At 40.3% G+C, this 23,833-nt stretch overlaps 2 protein-coding genes and 1 long non-coding RNA gene across 6 annotated transcripts in view; all 3 read left to right on the forward strand.

Moving 5' to 3' along the window:
• The window catches only part of LOC146468641 (gamma-aminobutyric acid receptor subunit beta-1-like), a 33,090-nt gene extending 20,372 nt beyond the window's left edge, over window positions 1–12,718 (forward strand). For all 4 annotated transcript variants that reach the window (XM_085124460.1, XM_085124458.1, XM_085124461.1 and 1 more), the window contains exons 2-9: window positions 10–166; window positions 4,512–4,633; window positions 5,581–5,648; window positions 6,464–6,675; window positions 7,173–7,255; window positions 7,822–7,944; window positions 8,744–9,099; window positions 10,521–12,718. In XM_085124460.1, the coding sequence (XP_084980586.1) occupies window positions 78–166; window positions 4,512–4,633; window positions 5,581–5,648; window positions 6,464–6,675; window positions 7,173–7,255; window positions 7,822–7,944; window positions 8,744–9,099; window positions 10,521–10,721 (1,254 nt within the window). In that variant the 5' untranslated portion in view covers window positions 10–77 and the 3' untranslated portion in view covers window positions 10,722–12,718. The remainder of the gene's footprint in view (window positions 1–9; window positions 167–4,511; window positions 4,634–5,580; window positions 5,649–6,463; window positions 6,676–7,172; window positions 7,256–7,821; window positions 7,945–8,743; window positions 9,100–10,520) is intronic.
• LOC146468642 (uncharacterized) overlaps window positions 1–23,833 on the forward strand; it is a 132,687-nt gene that overhangs the window by 11,737 nt on the left and 97,117 nt on the right. The window lies entirely within an intron of this gene.
• LOC146468643 (gamma-aminobutyric acid receptor subunit beta-1-like) lies at window positions 14,099–23,801 on the forward strand. Its single transcript, XM_085124381.1, has 8 exons — window positions 14,099–14,307; window positions 16,795–16,910; window positions 17,533–17,600; window positions 19,232–19,443; window positions 20,601–20,683; window positions 21,464–21,586; window positions 21,924–22,279; window positions 23,064–23,801. Exons 1-8 carry the CDS (start codon window positions 14,216–14,218, stop codon window positions 23,307–23,309), a joined length of 1,296 nt encoding a protein of 431 aa, XP_084980507.1. The 5' UTR covers window positions 14,099–14,215; the 3' UTR covers window positions 23,310–23,801.

Genomic DNA, 23,833 nt, shown 5'->3' on the forward strand with positions numbered 1-23,833 from the left:
TATTAACAGACCAGGAAATACTACTAATAGCTGATTGAATACGATGCCGATCTGAGAGTAGTTGAGAATCGCTTGGGATGTTCCTTTCCACTGTGTATCTCGTCCTGTTGACAAACAGAGTGACGTTGTTGCTGGCGTGTGAGTCACATCATAATGGAAACGAAAGGTTGGTGGCATGCACAATCCTCAAGATAGTAAATCTATCGTATTATCAAGGCCCAGGGAAAACGCCTTCGAGCTATTTTTGGTGGGGTTGTGCCGCCCAGTTCCCCCAACCCCCGACCCTATTCCAGACCAAAATACGTCATCTGCCACATCCATTTTCAGACTTCAAGTCTGAGTATTTGGATCGGTAAATCGGTGGGCTGGCATATTTCTCTAAATTTCCTTTAACCCTATCTAGACCGGGGGAGGGAGGAAAATAGAAAATCACTTTTTAAAATGAAGAAAAAATAATTTTATTTCCGGAACTTCTATGGTTTTAGCTCATATTAGCGTTCCTTCATTGGTTTTGATTACTTTGTGTTCAATTTCGGCGCTTTCCTGAATACATTAGGTTATAATATAGGTAGGAGTACCACCAGGCTTTAAGGTAACTTTGTAATCAGGAAGTACGTGGGTCATTTACGAGACACCCAAAGATACTTGTATGGTAAGTTAAAATGCACCTAACCCCAAATTTTTTTTCCGCTTAAATAAATTTTTGCACCTGTTCGAAACGCATTGAGCCTTTTTGCGCCTTTTTAAAACCAAATCTTGACTTTTTATAGGCTGTAAAAGTTACGAAATCTAGCCATCATCTGTCCCATGACCGAGCTAGTAAGGGGCATGGGTCTATTCCTTACCTGACGTCACAAACTGCTTTGCATGCATTTTAACAAAGACTTGATACAATGCAAATCAGTTTGTGACGTCAAGTAAGGAATGGACCCATGCCCCTTACTAGCCCGGTCATGGGACAGATGATAGCTAGATTTCGTAACTTTTACAGCCTTTAAAAACTCAAGATTTGGTTGAAAAAGGCGCCAAATAGCGCAATATGTTTCGAACAGGTGAAAGATTTATTTAAGAGAAAAAAAAGGTTGGGGGTTAGGTGCACTTTAAGCTTAAGAGATTGAAGCATTATTTGTAAATGATTGAACCATTATCTGTAGCCGAGAAAAAGGAGGACTAGTCGATTGTTATATAAAGTCGGAATCCAACGATCAATTCATCGATTCGTTAATTGAAGAATTTAGGAGTTTATATAAGTTTGGGTCCAGATTGCTCACCGACTGCTTGACTGACTGACTGGCTGGCTGGTTGACTGACTGACTGACTGACTGACTGACTGACTGACTGACTGACTGACTGGCTGGCTGGCTGATTGACGGACTGACTGGTTGGCTGAACGGCTGGCTGACTGACTGACTGACTGACTGACTGACTGACTGGCTGGCTGGCTGGCTGGCTGGCTGACTGACTGACTGACTGACTGACTGACTGACTAACTGACTGACTGACTGACTGACTGACTGACTGGCTGGCTGGCTGGCTGGCTGACTGACTGACTGACTGACTGACTGACTGACTGACTGACTGACTGACTGACTGACTGACTGGCTGGCTGGCTGATTGACGGACTGACTGGTTGGCTGACCGGCTGGCTGACTGACTGACTGACTGACTGACTGACTGACTGACTGACTGACTGACTGACTGACTGACTGACTAACTGACTGACTGACTGGCTGGCCGACCGACCGACCGACCGACTGCTTGCTTGGTTGGTTGAATGACGAAGCGTTTAATGAAAAGGGGCAAGTCGTGATGTATTATTTATCCTCTTTCATTGCTCCTCACTAATAATAAATGTGGTGACGGAGAAAATACTGACAACTTAAACAGGTTGTCAATTCACGACCTGTCAGAAACAGCGGGACAGTTATGTCAATGACTCCGATGTTCGTGATTTCATCCTTTGCCTGTATATTTTGCTATCACGCAGAAGCTTCGTGTTCTGGTTACAACTTAAAAAGGTAAACAATTTCATAACCAAGGGTTTAGAGACATAGTAATTTGAAGCTGCTAAGGCAATGAGGCAAACAATTGGAGTAAAACAGCATGTTGAAGTGTAAATGGAACGACCGGATCAAACGGAAGTGCCCGGAACAAACGGAATGACCTTCGGAGGCACTCCACTTTTTCCGCTCTGAACTGTCAGAACGAGAATTACTGTTCCATTTGTACAAATATTCCATTTCCACTTTGCTGTCTTCTTGCGCCATGACGTAAGTTGTTTTCTACCTACTAATGAGCCTGCAAGTTGGGGGCGAATGGGAAAACGCCGTTCCATTTAACACGAAAAGTTTCCGGACCTTCCGACCGAAAATACTGGCTAAATGGTTAGGGCCGACTTGCACTTCTAAATCCACTGCATGTGCTTGAATTGTCCGTTCTTGAGACTATTTTATCTTGAATGAAAAACGAGTTGTCTTCTTACGCCTCTGCTAGCGTGAAACCAGGCTTTACACAAAGCAATTCTTTAGTCCATAATAATATTACTCGTGACTAATCATGCAGCAATCCATTTCCTGGTATTACTGACACATTTAAGCTTGAGGCCAAAGCGGATCGTTCGTGTCCTCAACCGTAAGATTTTGACAATTTTGAGTATAATAGATAATTTTTCAGAAGTGCGACTCACGGTTTTTTGGAACGAGTTCAACGGTTTTACTTAATTAGACTATTTTAAAGCCCCTTTCAATTGTTGCTCTTCAGAATCGCCTTACAATAAACAGCCATCCTAGTAAAACAAGATCGTTCTTCGAATTTGTATTTGAAATAGTTTTATTCCGTAAGTCGTTTTATCAGCGAGTATTCTAAAGGTGACGACATGTTATTTTTTATGGAGTGTGAGACTGACTTTAGGAGATTGTGAAACCGGCATTGATAGCTAACGAATCGAAAACAATAAATAATTGATTGCGAATTCTTGCGACTGGTATACAGACGATTTTAATTAGAGTTTTGCTTAGTGCTTTTCAATTTGCCTCTCATACAACCCGGATAACTTATAATGCTTTCTTCGTTCAGTAATATATCTCGGAGATTGTCCCATGCCAGTGTTACATCTCTTCAACGCCGGGAATACAGTTTCGCCACCTCTGCTGATTGACGAACTGTATGCGAGTCCACAGCGAGCAAACGTTAAAAAAAGTACGTTAAAGTACGTTAAAGATAAGGGGTCAGTTTTATAGTCTAACTTAGGCCCCGGCTTAAGGCAATCTGTAGGCCTCCAAATCTGTCTATAAGTGGATTATTTTAAGTAGATAAATAGTTTTTCAGTCTACGATACAAACCTTCTTGTTACCGTTGGCAGTAGACAATGTTTAGATACGATTGTTGGAAAATTGAAAATGGCTTAGAACGTGGTTTTGTCAAACACCGTCTAAACTTTTTTTTTAATAACTGACCCCCGGGTTTTACTTTGTGAGCACAAAGATGATAAGTTTTTTTATGAATTCGTGAGTTTACTTAATCATTTTACGATTTACTAAAAAAGTGATTTGGAGACAGATCGGCACTGTGTGTCCTTGTTTACTGTTTGGACGGAAGAAAACCTATTCACCTTGTGGTCCCTGAAATTTTTTCGGTGAAATCATAAAAGGATTTAGTAAACACGTAGACTCAGGAAAGAACTTGTCATCTTCAAAGCAAAACCTCATCTTCAAGGGACGTTCTTAATTTTAAGCTAATTTGATAGGAATCTACCATCAGCTGTACTGATGGACTTAAAGTGTAATTAGTTCTTTTTATGATGTAAATAAGACCTCCGCAGGTGTATTTCTGCACACAATAGATTCATGATCACTAGCCCTGTTCGTCTGACAAATAAATTTGTAAAAAAGCCATGCACTGGGATAGACTTGAAATTTACAACACTGGAGACTAGCGTAGAAAAAAATCTACTTGGAGCCTGAAAGCCACTCTCTGTTTTGAGGTCCTTTAATGTACCTATGATCAGTCAACCGCTGGGGGATCCCGGGCAAGGGAGGGAACTTTGTTCCCTCTCGAAAGTGCTAATTTCCTCGTCTTTCAAGGGGACACAGAACAGCAGTCAAAGTTGAGAAATTACCCTCCTAGGGAATCGTCATGGCCCCTATTTTCCCAGCGGGATTAGGAACGAAAACACAAACTTCCCTCGTTCCCCGCTCCTTACCCCCCTCCTTCAAAGTCCCCAAAAAGGTATGGTTGTCCGACCCCCCCCCCCCCTCCCCCTCCACCATATGACCTGCAGATAATAGGTCACGTCCTTTACAAAAGAATTACCCTGCACCGATAAATGTAAATTTTCTTGGTCTTTAATAACATCACTTCCAGTAAGTAATGAACGTAAGGACATCTCAACAGCGCTCGATTGTGCACTCTGCTTCGTTTCTGCAAAGGTGTTAGAAATTTTGTGATGTTAGATTTATTTGGCTTCCTTGTATTTATCCCTTAGTATTTTAATTTTCTTTCTTTTTTCCCAGCAACGAGGAGTATTTTCCAGATCTGAAAACCATGCCTCCCGTGATAGAATCTCAAAACGCTTCGGACATTCTGAAGACCCTCTTCCAAAATTACGACAAAAGATTACGGCCCAGACATGCAGGTACCTTGACTATTTTGCTAATTGTTGAAAATTCGATGACTTTTGCGTACTAATTATACAATACTTTCGAGGGGTTTACGGTGAAGTATCAAACAAGTGACTAGGTACCACTCGAAAGCATTGCGTAACTACCCATATGCCACACACTGATATGCCATACACTGGCATTCCAATCGTAGCAGTATGCAGGACGTTTGTCCCATGAACCACGAGTCTCCTGTAGCTCAGTGGTAGAGCATCCAAACTAGTAATCAGGTCTTAGGTTCAACTCCTGATAGGAGCACTCGGATTTTTTTTTCCGAGTATGACTGTGTCATTTACTGATTAATACATCATTCTCATTGCATGACTAGTATGTATCCCAAGAATAGTCCTAGGAACCGAAAACGCAGGGGGTCAAAGTTCATCCAATGAAATGTCGGGTACCTTAGCCGAAGCATGCGATACTCGTGTCTTGAGCGCGCTAAGATTGTAGAATGTAACTATAGATCAATGCGTTGTCTTATCTAAAGGAAAAGACAACGCTTTACAACGAAAATGTTTTAAAGTTTTTCTGCAAAGATCTTTTTTTTTTGTAATAAATAGTTAACATTGCCGCTATCATTGAATATGAATGTATGAAACATATTTGAACTGTGAGTTTTTCTTCCATTTAATCTTTCACCCGCAGTTCAACTGATATGTTTCAGATATTTATATTCATTTATTGTTCTTCCACGGGTATCTTACGAACTCACAATATTGGTAGAGCACTACACCGGCATCGCAGAGGTCATGGGTTCGATTCCCGTTTAAACCTGAATTTTTTCACGCTACCTTTTCGCAACTGCTTAAGTTGCGTGAACTGTGAGGGCCTTCTATTTTAATTGTTGCTATCATTCAAAGATCTTTCATATCTTCTGGTAAAATAGTTTGTATTCTTATTAATGCTAAAGTGTTTGCTCTAGGGGAACCTCTCAGCATTGCAGTGTCACTTGGATTTTTGTCCATTTCAAATATCGAGGAGGAAAACATGGTAGGCATCGATCCACTGTGGTTTCTAATGGTGGACACATTCGTACCTTCTAGGCACCCACGTCGTACCTATTGTATATGAAAATTAGCCCAATTTTACAACTTTCAATCTTAATCTAGATCCTTGCCATCCGTAATCAAAGAGACTTATCACGGCCTTTTTTACAATGGTTGTTTAATGTTATTTGTTTTCAGGCTTTTTCTGCAACTCCTGAAATTACTCCGTCCACAGTTTTTATGCGGTATTAACACTTTCAGATGGACAATTTCAGTTCAGGAATTCTTCTCAAATTTTATTATTTCTTTTCTTTTTTTTTAATGGTGGGAACCTCAGTTACCATAGCAAAGTTTGCGAGGCACAACACAAAATCTACACCCCCGCCTCCAAATCAGTTCCTTTAGTTATTTAACAATAATTGATTGATGCCGCTGTCTTAAGGCCGCAAGTAAAATAGGAGCAAAATTTTCTTGCAACTTGTCGTCCAACAAATGTTGCCGTTGTTTGTTTCCCGTAATGCTAACTGCGCGCAAAAAGTTTTCATGTTGCAAAAAGGAGAAACCAATTTTGTCAACTTTTTGCAACATGAAAATTTGTTGCGCGCGGAGGTGGTAAACGCACAACAAACAATCGCAAATTGCAACGCGACAAGTTGCAAGAAAATGTTGCCCGTATTACTTGGCCTTTATTGAACTCTGGTTCACAAATCAAATCGAGTCGCAACACGTTATGATATCATTCAAGAACCGGTCAGACCACGCGTATTTCCTCGGTCATGCTATAATTTTTGAAACCAATATTCTTCTGATCATTTCCAGGAATTTACAGTGGACATTTACATGAGACAAATCTGGAACGACACTAGACTGGCTTTTGCCGATAGAGGCAGTACCTTAGTCTTGCAAGACGAGGCCCTTGATAACTTGTGGCTGCCAGATACCTTCTTTGAAAATGCTGTCCATACCTTTGTGCAAAAGGAAACAAGGACAGTGGTCCTCTTTGGAGATGGTTTGGTAGTTTTTTCTCAGAGGTAAATTAGTCCAGACAAAAGGAGGACACAGGACTTCGCATATTTATAACAGAATTAAAGCTTATGCAGAAAGCTGGGGCCATAATTCGTTCGACCATCCAACCCTTCTTCCCCCTGTGAGTAATGTTGGATAGCGCAACGAAAGCGAAGGCTTTTGCAGCGCGTTTAAGTTTCCAAACAACATTGAATGGTGGGAAAGGGAGGGAGACCCGATCAAGGCGAAAGTGTAACAACATTTTGTCACTCGTTGAAGCTCCTTCGATTCAAATCGATTTGAAGTAAGGGGAATAAGATAAGTACCGTGGTAACATTTGATCGACGTGCATAAGCTCTGGACCAATCACAGAGCAAATGGAGTTGCAACAAATTTCCTTCGCCAAGGACAGACTCTTAAGCTTTTGCAAGAACCTCTGCATCTAACCCCTTCTTGGTAGCAGTAAAGAGTACTCGTCCCTAGTGTAACTAGTCCTCAAGAAACTTCCCTTTTTTGTTTTTAGGATAACGGTAAGAGCCACAACGTTGATGGATTTCCGGGCCTATCCAATGGACAAACAGGTTTTCAAATTAGACATCATGAGCTGTGAGTATTAGCATCTTATTGATTTACTAACTGAGGGCCGCAATAGAAAATGTATGACTCGACTTAATGAGGAATGTAACTTGCTGTTTCCTTATGTTAGGGCCCAAAAACAATGCCTGCCTTTGCAAACAACTTTGAATTTCGTCGTACGTCGACCTCAAAATTTGTTAAGGGCACCATTGACACAACATTTAATCGACTAAAGTATGGTCCATTCACTCAATATAATGGTAAGTCTATACCAAGCTAATCATGTCCTAGGGACTGGCCCCCGGTGGTCTTATTAAGATTCGACCCAGTGTAGTTATTAAAGATACGTTACAGTCCCTCAAGACTAAATTAACCAGTGATGTTTCTAAGGACCCTTTGAAAAGGAAAACTATTTTGTTGTCGACGACTTTATTTTTTACCATTTGTAGTCGATGACTTGATTCACACACGAGATGTTTTGTCATCGATAACATTTTGTTATCGACAACCAAAAGTTATCTATAACAGTTTGCCTTGTCTATGGAGGCCCTAAAAAAGCATTTGAATGTTTTGTTAACTTCTGTGTCCCTGATCAGATGGAAGGAGTATCGACCAACTGCATTATCCAAGAATTGACGTCCAACTCTTGAACAGTGAAATGTCAGAATTTGTGGTAGTCAATCAAAGCGCAGAGATTACTGCCAAAGAACTATTTATGGGTAAGAAAACTACTTAAAATTATAGTCTAATTGTCTATTTCGGGATTGTTCTGCTGTTAAAGATCCAATAGAGCAGTTTAACTGCCTTTCTTCAGGTTAAAAAAATATGGCGGATACATGTTCTGTTGCAATGTAACCACGCTTTAGAGACACTGCTTTTACGTTCACATAATTATCACAAAGTGTCTCAAAAAGGGGCAGTAAGAAGGTTAAGGAAGACAGGCACTTAAGCAGGAGCCACCGCTATTTATCTTATCTACTCGGGAAAGGGTTGACTCCAGGGCTTAGTATGGAAGATAGAGGCTGTAGTAAGTAGCAAGATAGGGGGTAGATAGGTTGGTAGATTTTGTAGTATTGTTCAAAACATGTTCAGCAGTGTTTTATCGGGATTTAAAACCACGAGGCGCAGCCGAGTGGTTTCAAACCCGATAAAACACGTGCTGCGAGTTTTTTGGACGGCTTCAAAAAAATTCCTGAAAAAGCGTGTGTCAAGGGAGTTCATAACAATGAAGCCTTTGTGAACGTTGGAAATTAACATACGAGAAAAACAGTTAACACCGCATACTAATAATGAGGACGTCTTATCGGGTTTTAAAACCACTGCACGTGATGTTTTATCAACCATTTGATAGGTCAATGGGCTTATGAATTATTAATGAGTTTTTGAAGAAAATTCAGTAAGCGTCTCTCTAATTAAGTCACCCATCCTCTAAGAACCTTCAGCAGATCATTTGCAAATGCGTCTCCGATCTCGTTAAGTTGAGCACACAGTTAGTTCACATGTATGTTTTCCTCACAGGGTGTTTTGATGTGCTGACAGTCAAATTCAATCTAAAACGAAGGGTTGGCTATTACGTCATAAGAATATATTTCCCGTGCACCCTTTGTACTGTAATATCATGGATGGCTTTCTGGATGGACTGCCGGAATATTGGAGACCGTGGAACAGTCGGTATCACCTCTCTACTCACACAGCTGTTTCTGGTTGGAAGCATTAATGACTCTATGCCGCATGTCAGCTACGTGAAGGCCGCTGACCTGTTTTTGATTGTCTCCTTTGTGTTCTCGTTTCTTGCGCTGCTGGAAAGTTTGATCGTTTTTAAAGCAGCTTCGAGGGAAAAGAGTACCAACAAAGTTTTACCGCTAGAAGAAAAAGTAAGAACATATTATTTAGGGACTACTCTCACCCAGATGATCACACCAGACAGACTACTGATACTCCTGGGTTTAAACCATTTACTAAACAACAGTTTCGTTTAAGGCTAACTCTCACCCAGGTGATCACACTAGATAGATTACTGATACTCCTGGGTTCAAACCATTTACTAAACAACAGTTTCGTTTAAGGCTAACTCTCACCCAGATGATCACACCAGACAGACTACTGATACTCCTGGGTTTAAAACATTTACTAAACAACAGTTTCGTTTAAGGCTAGCTCTCACCCAGATGATCACACTAGACAGACTACTGATACTCCTGGGTTTAAACCATTTACTAAACAACAGTTTCATTTACAGTCAACCCAGGTCACGCGTGAACGATATTTTTGAAATTTGAACGGAGTTTTGAAATTTACATGTCAGTTTTGAAAATCGCCAACGAGATTTCAGAGTTCCCGTATAAATTTCCCTAGCTTATTGACGGTATAAAGCTATGAATTTTTCTTTACACTGCAAAATTGAATATTTCAAGAATAACAATTGTTTCCCAAGTATTTTGAATCTTTTTTTTTGTTTCCCAAGTATTTTGAATCTTTTTTTTTTTCAGTTAATGCGTCTTTTTCGGAACGATTTCCAGAGAAATGTCCAACATTCCATTCACACGTCGGACATTACAAAGAGAAATTCGAATGTTCATTTCATTCTTGGAAATACTGTTCACGCGTGACCTGGGTTGACTGTAAGGCTAACTCTCACCCAGATGATCACACTAGACAGACTACTGATACTCCTGGGTTTAAACCATTTACTAAACAACAGTTTTATTTACGGCTAACTCTAACCCAGATGATCACACCAGACAGACTACTGATACTCCTGGGTTTAAACCATCAAGTTTACTAAACAACAGTTTCGTTTAAGGCTAACTCTAACCCAGATGATCACACCAGACAGACTACTGATACTCCTGGGTTTAAACCATCAAGTTTACTAAACAACAGTTTCGTTTAAGGCTAACTCTAACCCAGATGATCACACCAGACAGACTACTGATACTCCTGGGTTTAAACCATTTACTAAACAACAGTTTTATTTAAGGCTAACTCTAACCCAGATGATCACACCAGACAGACTACTGATACTCCTGGGTTTAAACCATTTACTAAACAAGTTTCATTTAAGGCTAACTCTCACCCAGATGATCACACTAGACAGACTACTGGTACTCCTGGGTTTAAACCACCCAAACGAGCACACTAAACGGACGAACAAGTCTCTTGGGTATAAAACACTGACAACACAACAGTCGTTTCAATGAGTGCGCTCGGCAGAAAAATCACTCAAGAAAAGCTTCTGATCCAGAGCTAATCCATTGCAACTTAGTATGCTTTTCTTTCTTCCAAAAACCCACAGGAAAATGAAACAGATATCAGGATGAATGATCTGACCAAACAAGACGAGATGGCATGTCCAAATAAAAAGGCCGCCGAAAAGAAGAGGTTTTCAATGCTTCAGCGACCAGCAGGACAAACGATCGACAGGCTCGCCCGATTGGTTTTCCCATTAGGATACACGGTTTTTATAATTAGTTACGTCTCTGTCTATACCATTTAAAGGGGCTGAGTGTTTAGATCTTTGCGTAACTGATATACAATGAAACTTTTACACCATAAGGGCCTCTTCATATGAGCCTGGTAACCGCGGGTTGGCCCGGTAGGCGGAACGAATTTTGTCTTCTGTTCATATGGGAAATTTAATCCCGGTTACCGGAATGAAAAAATGCCCAAAAGGCTCCCAAAATACCAGTGGAATCGCGTTCCGACTTGTCAGCGACTTACAAGCCATGCGCATTTGAAAATGTTTCGTCACGTACAGTCCCGGTATCCGGGCTGGAGTGTTAATATGGAAAAATTTTCCAGCTCGGCTACCGAGATCTCGGTAACTGGGCCAGCCCGCCTTCTCATATGAACACATCGAAATTTTGTAAAGGAAAGAGTGGCGCGGCGAGACTGCTCTGAAACCGAGCCAGCCCGGTCGACCGAGCTCATATGAAGAGGCCCTTAAATGCATAAACGTATACTGGTAGCTGTTTGTGGTACAATATACATTCAAAAATCATTTGACCCTTTTAAAGCCTCAAAATAGTGACCAACATCCTATTTCTCCTCACAATATCACTGCTTGATTAAACAAGCAAGTCACGAGAATAAACAAAATGATCAGCAAAGATAATATGCAGTGATTGATAAACAAATTCTCTCCACCAGAAAGCAAGCCTTGCTGCCCTTTACACAAGAGGGCAAGAGCTAACAGCGCATCTTTGATGATATTATTGAAAATAGTGGCTACAATCTTCATAGCCTGTTGCCCGTGCGCAATAGCTGTCCTAGGTCATTAAGACGCATATATCATGTTCAATGCCATCACCACCGCCCCCTTAGTTCAAGTCTTCTTGGAATTTTTAGTTTCGGATCTTAGATTTTACTCTACTTTTTGTATTTATCTACTTCGTAGTTTATCTTTAGTGTCCTTTTTTATTTAACATTTTTTGCTTTACCAAATTTGTAAATTATATTATCCGTAATTCAGCCTATTGGCTGCCAAGGGTGTTTTAATAAACTATTATCTTATTACTTATCTTTAATCCACCTGTTTAATTCGCGAGTTCGCTTACAGAGCGTTTAAATTAACCTTCTGTCTTTCTTTCTTTTCTTATTTTCTATATGTATATATATTTATAATCCATCAAATATTTTCGCTCGCGCGCGATTGGTCTAAACGCCTCACGTGACCGAATATACCCCAGCTAAAACTGGGGAATATCCGAGGATATTCCCCAAGTGATATTCCCCAATTTCAAAAACTTCAAGGAGCGTCAAGTTTGCAATTAAAATGAAGGTCAAGATGGGGGAACGGTTTGCTTTTGTGACAGAAGAAGAGATAAACCTGCTGGTCGATAAACCAGTACCAGAAAACAACATACGCTCTAAACGTTTTTGACAGTAAGCTGTTCGTAAACGAAATGTTGAAATACTCAAGCTCGTATTTGCGACATTTTCTCTTGGTTTGAACTCTGTTTAACAGGCTTTGAATTAAAAATGTGGCAAAACTGAAAAATATGAAAGGCGAAAAGTTTTAGCTCATCTCATTTAAGAGTATTTATGGTTTTCTTTCAGTCTGGCGAAATGAGAAAGCCATCAACAAGCTATTAAACGAGTTTAATTAATAAGCTCGAAGCTCGCTTACACGACGGCAAATATTACAGTTGTAATTCAATGAGAGCAATTCGTGCTGGCCTGGATATAAGGAATTTAAATAACGAAAACATAAATTTCAGTACCAGTACTGACAGAGTTCAAGCCGGTAAATGATGCTATCAATGCTCACCTGGTCGAGATCGCTCGCGAACATAAAATCTCGTCCACGAAACAAAAACCAGCCATGTTACCCCGAGATGTCGAAATTCTCTACGAAGTGAAGCAGCTTGTCCTACTCTCGAGCAACAAGTTTAATCCTCAGTGATTGTGAACGACTTCGTTGCTGGCTCCATTCAATGTCAGGTAAGCAAAGAAAGCGCTTTGATGGAATCCAGCAAAAACAACCGGTGGCGTCGTATTCGACTGCAGGTTCAGCTTCGATTTCTTCAAATTCCACAATTGTATTTTCGATATAAAGTGCTGCTCCAATTGAACACGAGATAAAGGAAGAGAACGACAAAGCGCCGGCTGTTTCGTTGACGACAGTTTACACTTTTTACGGAATGCGATACTTTACAGTTTTTCGCTTTCAGTGATCTTTAGCTTGTTCTCGAGAGGTAGTTAGATTCCCTGTAACCTTATCCACCACTTGTATCTTGCTTTTGTCTTTCACGAAATTAAACAAGGTTACTTTCCTTTCAAATGTTTTACCTTTTCCCCAAACAAATGCTTTCGACCTGAAGCGAAATCTGACGTGGAGATTTTGGAAGCCAACTGACAAACTTTGACGTGATAGACATATGACAGAATGGCAGATCCTGCCGATTCCCGCGAGATTCCCGCATGTTGCGAAAAATATTTGAAGGATAATAAACACAATAGCCTCCATTTGACTTTAAAAATATGCTCAGATATTTGTCCTTGGACATTATCTGCTCCTCGAAGCTCACAGTTTTCCTCGAGCTTCGCTCTCGGAAAACTGTTCGCTTCTCGGAACAGATAATGTCCTCGGACCAATATCTAAGCATATTTTCGCGCCAAATGGAGGCTATTCTTTATATATTTTTTTCCAATAGCCCCCCCCCCCCCCCCCATATATATATATTTGAGCTGGTTATTGGGTTGGGGGATTCAGCGGACGTTGATAGAAGTATTTAAGTAAGTTAAACAGGTTTTGTTGGTTTATGTTTCGGTGTAGCTTAGGTTTATGATACACTGAGGATATAACAGAGAAGAATAATCGGTAAAAAAACGAGTGGGGTATATTGCTCCATTGAGATGTTGTTCTTGAGTAGAAAGAGAGACGGTGGGAGGCAGAGGTTGTTGATAGTGGAATCAAAACCGTCGCGGTGAGAGTACCTGGTGCTGCGCTTTGTTGGTCTATTAGAGTTCCTGAGGGCAACTGCAATTTTCCTACGGTGTATTTTATAAACGGGTGTGAGACAGGCGTCTGCTCGGCATTGCTGCTGGAGACGCTGGAGGTGTTATGGTATCTGTGGTATTGCTTCAGCGCCCATCTTGCAGCTCGGCGCTTTACCATTTCAACTTTGTGTGAGCCGATGTTCTAAACTCCAGTCCTGGGGTCCCATGCACTTGTGTTGGAACGATCTTCTTTTCTGGTATATATTACCTGAATAGTGTGAAGTTTGTATTTATAGTTGTATTTACATATTAAAAACAATAAAGACTCAAAGGCTTGTCTGCCACCACAGATGAGAGGTCATTCCCGCATTAGTTTTATGCAAGTTTATCGAATGAGGGGTGTTTTTTTTAGGGGGGGGGGGGGGTGGGGACTTTAGTTTAATTACAAGTGAAGACTTATCGTTAAATATTTATAAAAAGATAAGCTGACATAAACTAACTGCATCACGCAGCAATTTATTTAGTTATTAACGCTACTGCAATACAGCTATGTCCTTCACTTCGTTCTTCGTAATTTTGTCATTTGCGTGGATGTATTTCCGTGTCTCAGACGCTTTATGTGATTCCATTGTTAACAACAGGTAAGTTGTTCACTTACGAATGACGAATTGGCCGAACCAAGAGCTGCAATCGACTTTTGTTTGTTTTGACGAGGGTGACACACGGATCGAAATGGAATTTGGAAATGTTAGTTTTTGAGGAGAGGGGAAAACTGGAGAACCCGGAGAAAAACCCTCGGAGCAGGGACGAGAACCAACAACAAACTCAACCCACATATAACACCGAGTCTGGGAATCGAACCCGGGCTACATTGGTGAGAGGTGAGCGCTCTCACCACTGCGCCATCCCTGCTCCCCAATGTCGTGAATATGGATTTAAGGTTACTCCGTTGGACGGCGGTTACGGCTCTCGTTTCTAAGAAAACTTAAAACGGAAGCTGAAAGAAACTGTTATTTTCAAACGTTTTTACCCCAGTAATTGTTCGAGGCTGCGAATGTAGTGTAGCTACAGAGCAGTCACTGTGCTGTTTTGATACTGAACAAGGTGGTTCTAACTTTTGATTCTGTGGATGAAATCCTAAAGTGTGACTATTCAAATGAAAGCTACTGAGCAGTACTTTCCTGTGGTGCTGTTTGTTATGCTGTGCAAGGTGGTTCTACCTTTTGAGTCTGTGTATGAAATCCTAAAGTGTGACCATTCAAATGAAAGCTACTGAGCAGTACTTTCATGTGATGCTGTTTTGACGCTGTACGGAGTGGTTCTAACTTTTGAGTCTGTGGGTGAAATCCTAAAGTGTGACCATTCAAATGAAAGCTACTGAGCAGTACTTTCCTGTGGTGCTGTTTATTATGCTGTACAAGGTGGTTCTACCTTTTGAGTCTGTGTATGAAATCCTAAAGTGTGACCATTCAAACGAAAGCTACTGAGCAGTACTTTCCTGTGGTGCTGTTTATTATGTTGTACAAGGTGGGTGTATAACATTGGAGTCTGTGGATGAAATTCTAAAGTGTGCTTCCCTTGAGCGATAGAGTGCATCATAAACATCACCATAGGAAAGTTCTGCTCAGTAGCTTTCATTTGAATGGTCACACTTTAGGATTTCATCCACAGACTCAAAAGTTAGAAAAGCCTTGTACAGCATAATAAACAGCACCACAGGAAAGTACTGCTGAGTTGCCTTCATTTGAATGGTCAAACTTAAAACACAAGGTGGGGTTAAAACTTGGTCGTGGTCGTTTTTTTCTTTTAAGATATGTCGCTAAAACTGTTTACATGAATATTTAGATAAAACTGCAGATAACACACTCCACGTTATCCTTATTCACAATTATGCAGACGTCTCCTTATTCTTTATAATAGAGGAAGTTTCTTATTTTGCCTCAAACAAAGCAAAAGTCAAATTATGTCTCCTTCTCTCATCAACAGAAAGCACTTTTTTGGTGGGCACTCAGCTTTGTATCTTAACAGCCATTGTTTTTCCTATCTTTGAAAATTAGCAGTAGAGTGCTTTATTTAGTTCAAGTGAATTTTAATTCTCCGGCACTCTATCGCCAAAACAGCCATGCAGGTGCATTTGAACAATAACATGTTTTGACTAGCACGCACACCATGGGCAGATATGAGCTCAAAATGATCCATGCTTAGTTAATGTAGTGGGCGTTCAATGGATGCGTGCCAGACACGTCGTATTCATTTCAGCCTAATTTGACTAAGTTAGGTCCTCAACTCATCCCAATTAGCATGAATTAAGGACGTTGTCTCCTAATACAGGGCCCAATTTAATAAAACGTTTACATTGTAGCTAACAGTCTGTACCCTAGTTATTTCACGCTCACGCAGAAAACGAGTCGACTAAACACTGGTAGAAGTCTTAACAAGGATAAATAATGATGATAAGGATTATTGAACTGGTTTTGAACTCTTCATTGAGTTTTGTTTTGTGTGCAAATGTAAAACCATTAGCCCAGCTTGCAAATTACAAGTGTAAAAGATTTATTAAATTGTCCCCAGCAGTATTTTTGCGTGGCTCATAATTTTGGGGAAAAGCAGATCCTAGTAAGGGCTATTGCAATCCATCAAGAAAATTGTTGTAATCACGCATTTTTCAAATCGACAGGACCAAGCAAAAATAATTCTTAAAAGCTTTTAAGTGCATAACAATGTGCTGGACGGCATAGTTTTCCAAATTGAAGCTCACCCCCGAATTTTGTTCTTCTTTTTTTTTAAATTCAACACCCCTTGCTAAGATATTCTTTTCCCGCAAAGTCATAAACTGCGCAAAAATTACCTCTAAATTAGTATGCACCTCCGAGATGCGCAGAACGTATGCGCTCTAGCAAAAGGAGGCACCGTGACGTTGGCGGCGAGGTGTCACCGTCACGCCAAGTCATTAACTACGACAAGCTCTGTCACGCCACTAATGTCATGCTAATCAAATGACTTGTAGAGAGGTTGACTCATTTCGGTCATTAATATCCTCTTTTCGTTTTATAGATAGTTATTATTGTGGACATTTTTTTAAACTGATTTTTTTTATTATCGTTGTTATTACATAAACTTAATCCCAGCGACATCGAGACCGATTTGAAAAGCTTGCCTCCATTGACAGAGCCTACAAATGCTTCTGGCATTTTTAAGGACTTGTTTAAAGACTACGACAAAAACCTCAGGCCAGGACATGCAGGTAATGAATGACTTTTCTTATTATATACTCTTTGTTATAAGAACCTTTTTCATAACAACGTTGGCGCTAAGTTTAACTAAAATTTACGAACATACTATGAACATTACCCAGGCTAAGAGTCGGTTAAGAACATTTTTATTTTGACCCTAATGTTTTTAAATGAACTTTCTAAATACGGATGAAATTTTACATGTAAAACTTCAGTCTATACAGTCCAATTAACTCAAATGATATATAGCTGAAACTCTCATTTTGTGTCGGACTTAGCTGTATTTTATTTATTTATTTATTTATTTATTTATTTTTTTATTTTATTTTTTTTTCATTCAGGACTAGTAAAAGTATAAACTACTTAAAACTTCATAACAAACAAGAAATATTGTTAGAATTTGCTACGAAAGAACACCTAGAAGACCATTTAATGGTCGCTATTTCTCGGGTATGGTATAATGGCTGATACACCATGGCCGCTTAGCCAATCAAAAACTACAGAATTGCATTATAGAATGATCCAGTTTTTAATAACGGCTGATATCTCATGGCCGCTAAGCCAATCAAAGTCCTGTAACTACGCTATGCAATGGTCCTTTATTTACTAGAGAGCCTGCAATTTTTGTTTCAGGAGAAGCACTCAGCATTTCCGTGTCACTTGCTGTTTTGTCTATTTCAGACGTCAATGAAGAAAACATGGTATGTTGATGTATGCGATGCACTGGCACAGTCAGTCTTGCAAACTCATATCTCATTGGCTCTCTCTATATACTATTGATCATTTTTCGTGAGGTCTCATAGGATGAGAAGAGTCACGTGGTACAATATTCAGCACACTGTAACACTGCCCAAATATGGTCATGGCGCACCGAATATTGCTCGTCTGTAGTCAACAGATATTCTGCGATATACGTCATTTCGAGTTTCGGGGAGGAAAATAGCAAAAGAAAGATCGTCTCTAGCTTTTTTTGCAATAAAACTGTGCTTTGATATCAGTGTGCTGAATAATAAAACTATTATCCCGCGGAATATCTTCTGATTTTAGTCAACTCGGCCAAGTATCAGGCGATATTCAGCGCGATTTCGCAGGAAAAATGTCAAATAACAGTTGGCCTATTTTATATCCGTGGCTCAATTTTTTTGGACGTAACAAAATAAAGAACGGAAGATCAAAATTTCAGGGCCTAACTGTCCACAACATTTTGACTACTGTGATAACGAATATCGTTGTCGATAAGAGTGCAAACAACGTTAAACCACATTCGATTTGTTTTTTACCACAATATCAACGTCAAAAAAAATTTTTACAATAACTGTCAAAATTTCCGCGCGCTGATTGAAGCGAGCAGCGTTGTCTAGACTCTTATCGACAACGGAAAATTAACCAATCAGATTGCGTGATTAGAAACAGTTGCGGTAAAACAATAAATCGAGTAAAACTAGTTAGCTTGCATTTGTTTACACAAGTTGTTCGACTCGCATTATTAACTATCCACTTCGCCTCTTATATGATTCTTAAAAAAATAAAACAGCGTCCTAGTCAGTTACTCGTTAGCCTCCCACGCAGACGTTCTTAGGGGTTCGTCACGTGTTCCTGCCCCACGAACGTCTGCTGAAACGAACAGCCACTTCCGTTCGTCGACTGCGGACCAATCAGGAGCCGTTTCCCAACTTTGGGTAAACTCGAGTTTGATATTAAAAATATTACCCCAGACAGGATGGCGGACTTAAATGTGGTTTTTGGTCATGTGTGCCAAACGTTTGGTATTAGGGAGTTGAATGCGTATCAAAGAGAAGTGATAGTGCAATTTGCGCAGAAGAAAACTGATGTGTTCGTAAACCTTCCAACTGGTTATGGAAAATCACTTATTTATTAAGCTCTATCGTTTGTTTACAATTTCAATTCTTGAAGCTGCTGGTCACTGATTGTTGTTGTGGTTTCGCTGCTCGTAAATCTTATGAAAGACCAGGTAGACAAATTGGTAAATCTTGGAATTCTTGCCGCTTCTCTACGTGAAATCACTGAAGAAAATGTAGGGTGTTGTGGAAGGAAAAATTTCAATCGTATAAACTATATGCACGTACGGAAGCGAAAATATCTCCACGGGTGAGGATTCCGTTTTTTCACAGTATGTGATTGGTTTTACTTGTCATAATGAATCAATGCTGATTGGTCTGTTCAGACAAAGGCAATTTGCCAACGAACGGAAGTGGCTGTTCGTTTCAGCAGACGTTCGTGGGGGAGGAACGCGTGACGAACCCCTAAGAACGTCTGCGTGGGAGGCTAGTTACTCGTCTAAATAGAAATATATCTTGAATGATTTTTTTAGGAATTTACAGTACACATGTACATGAGACAGATGTGGAAGGACACCAGACTGGTTTTTGGCAATCGCAGCAGTATCTTGTTGTTACAATACGAGGCTATTAACAAAATGTGGCTACCAGATACGTTCTTTGAAAATGCTGTTGAAACCTCTGTACAGCAGGAAACACGGACAATTGTCTTGTACGGAGACGGCTGGATATTCTACACTCAAAAGTATAAATTGGGTGTCGCTGCACGGGTTGGTGATTACCGAAGTCTACGCTTCATAACATGACATGACATAACATAGCATAACATGACATGACATGACACCCATGACGTGACCTGACATGACAGCCATAACATGACGTGACATGACATGACACCCATGACATGACGTGACATGACATGACAGCCATAACGTGACAAGACATCCATGACGTGACGTGACATGACATAACATGACACCAATGACATGATGTGACATGACATGACATCCATGACGTGGCATGACATAACATTGTAAAACATGACATGACATGACAGAAAATTGCTTGACATGACATGAAAGCCATGACGTGACGTGACATGACATGACATTATTTAAAATAAATTGACATGATACGCATGACATGACACGACATAGCAACATAAAAACAATTATTGTGCAGAGAGGAAAGATTCCGAGAAAATGCAGTGTTAGATTTATCGTAAACGAGACACGATTATCTGCCCGTGGTCGATAATTTTAAACCGCCCGGTCGTGCCTTTTCTACTTCATTTTCCAACCAGTTTTTTCCCCGTGGAATAGAGAGAATGGGGTATTCCATCAGTATTATCAGGAATTCAGGAACAAGTTATATTAGCTACTGCAAGTTTTTAAATCTTGAAAACAATATCAGCAAGGTTTCGGTGAATTTTCTCTTTCAAATCTCTTTTCAAACTTGATCAGAGACCATTATATCTTGGTTATCAGGCTTATGACGGCGCCAATCGCTCAAATTAAGAGCTGATATTTTTGCGACTTCCACTTAGTTCTTGTGCGCAGATTTATTTTAAGATAGATTTTCTCAAAGCAGTTCTTTGTCCATGTAATGGTCAGCGAGTTGGACTTTTAAATTACAAAATTCGACTTATGCAAGTCTTAGTTGCGTTCGACGTAGAAAGAACGCACTACTAATACAGATTGGTGTTGAGATTGTATGGGACAACGTTGATCGAATGAATGGATCTTGGGACGCGTATCTGGCATCCCCGGCAGATTTTGCTGGGGCGAATGTCATCATCACCAACTTGGCAAAGGAGAGAGAGAGAGCCTGGGATCGATATCATCGAGCGCACTCCCTAATCTTAGATTATTATTAGTTTTAATAATTTATCGTTCGTTTTAGGGTAACGGTAACAGCTACAACGATGATGGATTTCAAGGCCTATCCAATGGACAAACAAGTTTTCAAATTAGACATCATGAGCTGTAAGTACGTCACTTTTAGCGTATTGACTCTTTGGAGGGACTGCACGAGAAATGAACACAGAATTGTAGATCATTACCTACGCAGCGAAATGTATGCGGTCGGGTAGAGCGGGATCTAAAATTCCCTTCCCAAATATTCTAAATGGACGGCATAATCACTTACCGTGTTTATGCCAATAATTTTTTAATCATGCTTTTAGCTAAAGAGCGGTTTTCTGTCGAAAGTAATTTCGCGTTTGATTTGGTTTTGCTTTGCTTCGCTCTGTGATTGGTTAGCAAAACTCGCGCCACTTCAGGCTCAACCAATCAGAAGCAAAACCAAAACCAATCGTGCCTCGTTCGCACGCGTTTTCCCGCGCTTCGCACCAGTTACATGTATTTGCTTTGTGTTATGATTGGTTCGTTGCGGTGTTCACGTCTGCTGCCATTGGCCAGAATAATTACTTTGGGTTTGCTTTACGAAAACCGCTCTAATGATACGAACAGATGGGATTATGTGATCTGTTAATACCGGCTTTGTCAAAGCTGTTCTACGACTAAATGCTGTGGTTGTAGAAAATGCGCTAACATGAACACTAGAGGCCGTTTCAGGGGAAAGCTTGAAAGGAGAACTTATCATAACTATTTGACAGCCATTCAGTTCCAATGCTTAAAAGGATTGTTTTCAAGCTGCAACTACTTTCATTGTGGAAACCTCGTTCCCAGGGTCTTTCAAGTTGTAAACTGGAAATGGCCTGGGATATAATCCCCAGATACTTATCAATACGTTTTTCTTGTTAGACGGAAGGAATAACAACCAGCTACGCTATCGAAAAATACATGTCAAACTCTTTAACCAAGAAATGGCAGACTTCGTGGTAGTAAAACAAAGTGTGGAGTTTGCTGTCAGCGACATGTTCATGGGTATGTTTTATTTCCGTCTTAATAGTTAAGCTTGAGAGTAGCGCATGGAGCAAGGACGAGAACTAATTACACCGCCTAATTGCATCCAATAGTTACTTCATACATGTATAGCAACATAACCTACCGCTTACTATCAATCACGACACGACATTATAATATTATTGGTATTTACGTACATGCGCTAATGTATTGGCGAGGCGACACAAGACGAAGGAAGGGAAGCAGCATTCCTTAGACCAAAGTTTTTACCATCGAGACAAAACTTCACCCGACCGCTTTATAAGATGATACAATGGTTACTTCGCGAGTTTACTCTGCGTACATGTTTTTATCACAGGTTGCTTTGACATTTTGACAGTCAAGTTCTTCGCGAAGAGAAGGGTTGGTTTCTTTGTCATTAAAATCTACTTTCCGTGCACGCTTTGTACCGTTGTATCATGGATGGCTTTCTGGATGGACTCCCGGAATATTGGGGACCGTGGAGCAGTCGGCATTACCTCTCTCCTCACACAGTTATTCTTAATTGGAAGCATAAACGGGGGCATGCCGCATGTCAGCTACGTGAAGGCCGCTGACCTGTTCTTGATTGTCTCCTTCGTGTTCAGTTTCATGGCGCTAGTTGAAAGCTTAATCATTTACAAAGCAGCAGGGAGAGAACAGAGCGCCAACGAGGTTTCCGCCCGCAACGAAAACGTAAGGATTTTTTTTTTCGCTTAAAGATTGAGCGTAGACCCATATAAGACTGCGTTCACAGTATTACAGTTATTGTTTATGTATCTTTAATATAATTTACACGACCCCACAAGCTGCATAGCTTAAATACTTATCGTGTCTAAATAAAGGTTTTACTTACTTTCTTACTTCACAACTCAACCAGCTAACTTTTATGCTGGTGCGAAACTGCTGGCCTACGTTCGATTCCCGAGGTGAGTGTGGGCTCATTTTCCGAACAGCTGCTTGTCGAGCTTAAACTGCCCCTATCGAATAGGCTTTTACATGGAAATATTAATTTAGGATCGTTTTTGTTCCTGTGACATGGTCCACTGTGTCGTTTCTGGCATATAAGAGAAACTCTATCTATCGGACTCCATACGTAACGTGAAAAGGCCACAGGATTGGCGCGCGAGGTGAAGGGTTTGTTTTCTTTCTGGACATGTGTATGTTGACTTGTGCTTATGATTACTTCAATTGACTGTAGTAGGGTTAACTGTAGGCCATAGACACCCTAGACTGTATTCTCCTACCCTCTGAGCGAAAGATTAGACCACTCATCCACGTCCAACGTCCCCTACTCTTACTCTTCTCGAATAGTAAGTGGGTTCTTCAATGTCCCTTACAAATGTATATTAAGAAAGTGTCCGAGAAAACGCCAACGATTTAACATCACGGCCCAATGTTTTTGTAAGGACATCTTTGTTGCCCCTGGAGTAAAGAATTTGTTTAATAAAATGATTGCCTTTGTTTAAACAACATACAGGAAAATGAAACAGACTTTCAGCTGAACGGTCTCAGTCAAGATAATCTAGCGTGCCCTACCGGCGATGCAAAGGGAAAGAACAAGATTTCAACTCTTTGTCGACTAAGGCGGCGTAAAGTTTATAAAATCGGACTGTTCCAAAACAAAGGAGGCTGTGGAAAGTGGATCGATAGCATATCCCGAGTTTTGTTTCCTGTGGGGTATATGTCTTTCATAATTAGCTATTTCTTGATCCATATGCCTTGAGGATCTCCGCAATACTTGCACTACATACCAAACAGGAAACGGGAATGTCGTGGATATTTTTACAGGATATTTTTTTGACAGGGCACTAATTCAGTGAATACAATTGCTATCATTGTAGGTCCTGTAACCCCTAATATCAAAGAACAAATTCTCCTATCTCGTCCCCACACTTTTCTTATAAAAGTACTAGGGAGAAGCTATTAACGTATCAAGAAATTCACCCTGGGTGATCATACCCTTAATTCTCATGACCCCAGGGGTTTGAATAAGCATTGATATTACAAGGAGAAATTTGATGCTGATCACTGTTAGGGCTTAAAGGGTTAATGTAGTATCTTCATTCGATCGAACATCGTCATTCCAATCGAACAGAGAAATTCAATTTCTTTATTTAGAAAAAATTGAGGCGCTGAGGATTCCAAAGGGAGCTGTATTCGCTGTTTTCTGAGCTGCTAATTAAATTTTTGCCTGTAGGTCGCACAAGAAGGATACTTCACTGACAGGTACCCGTTTTATTCAAACTC

The sequence above is a fragment of the Pavona decussata genome, unplaced genomic scaffold, assembly GCF_977016875.1.
Source record: "Pavona decussata unplaced genomic scaffold, jaPavDecu1.1 SCAFFOLD_130, whole genome shotgun sequence".
Lineage (NCBI taxonomy): Eukaryota > Metazoa > Cnidaria > Anthozoa > Scleractinia > Agariciidae > Pavona > Pavona decussata.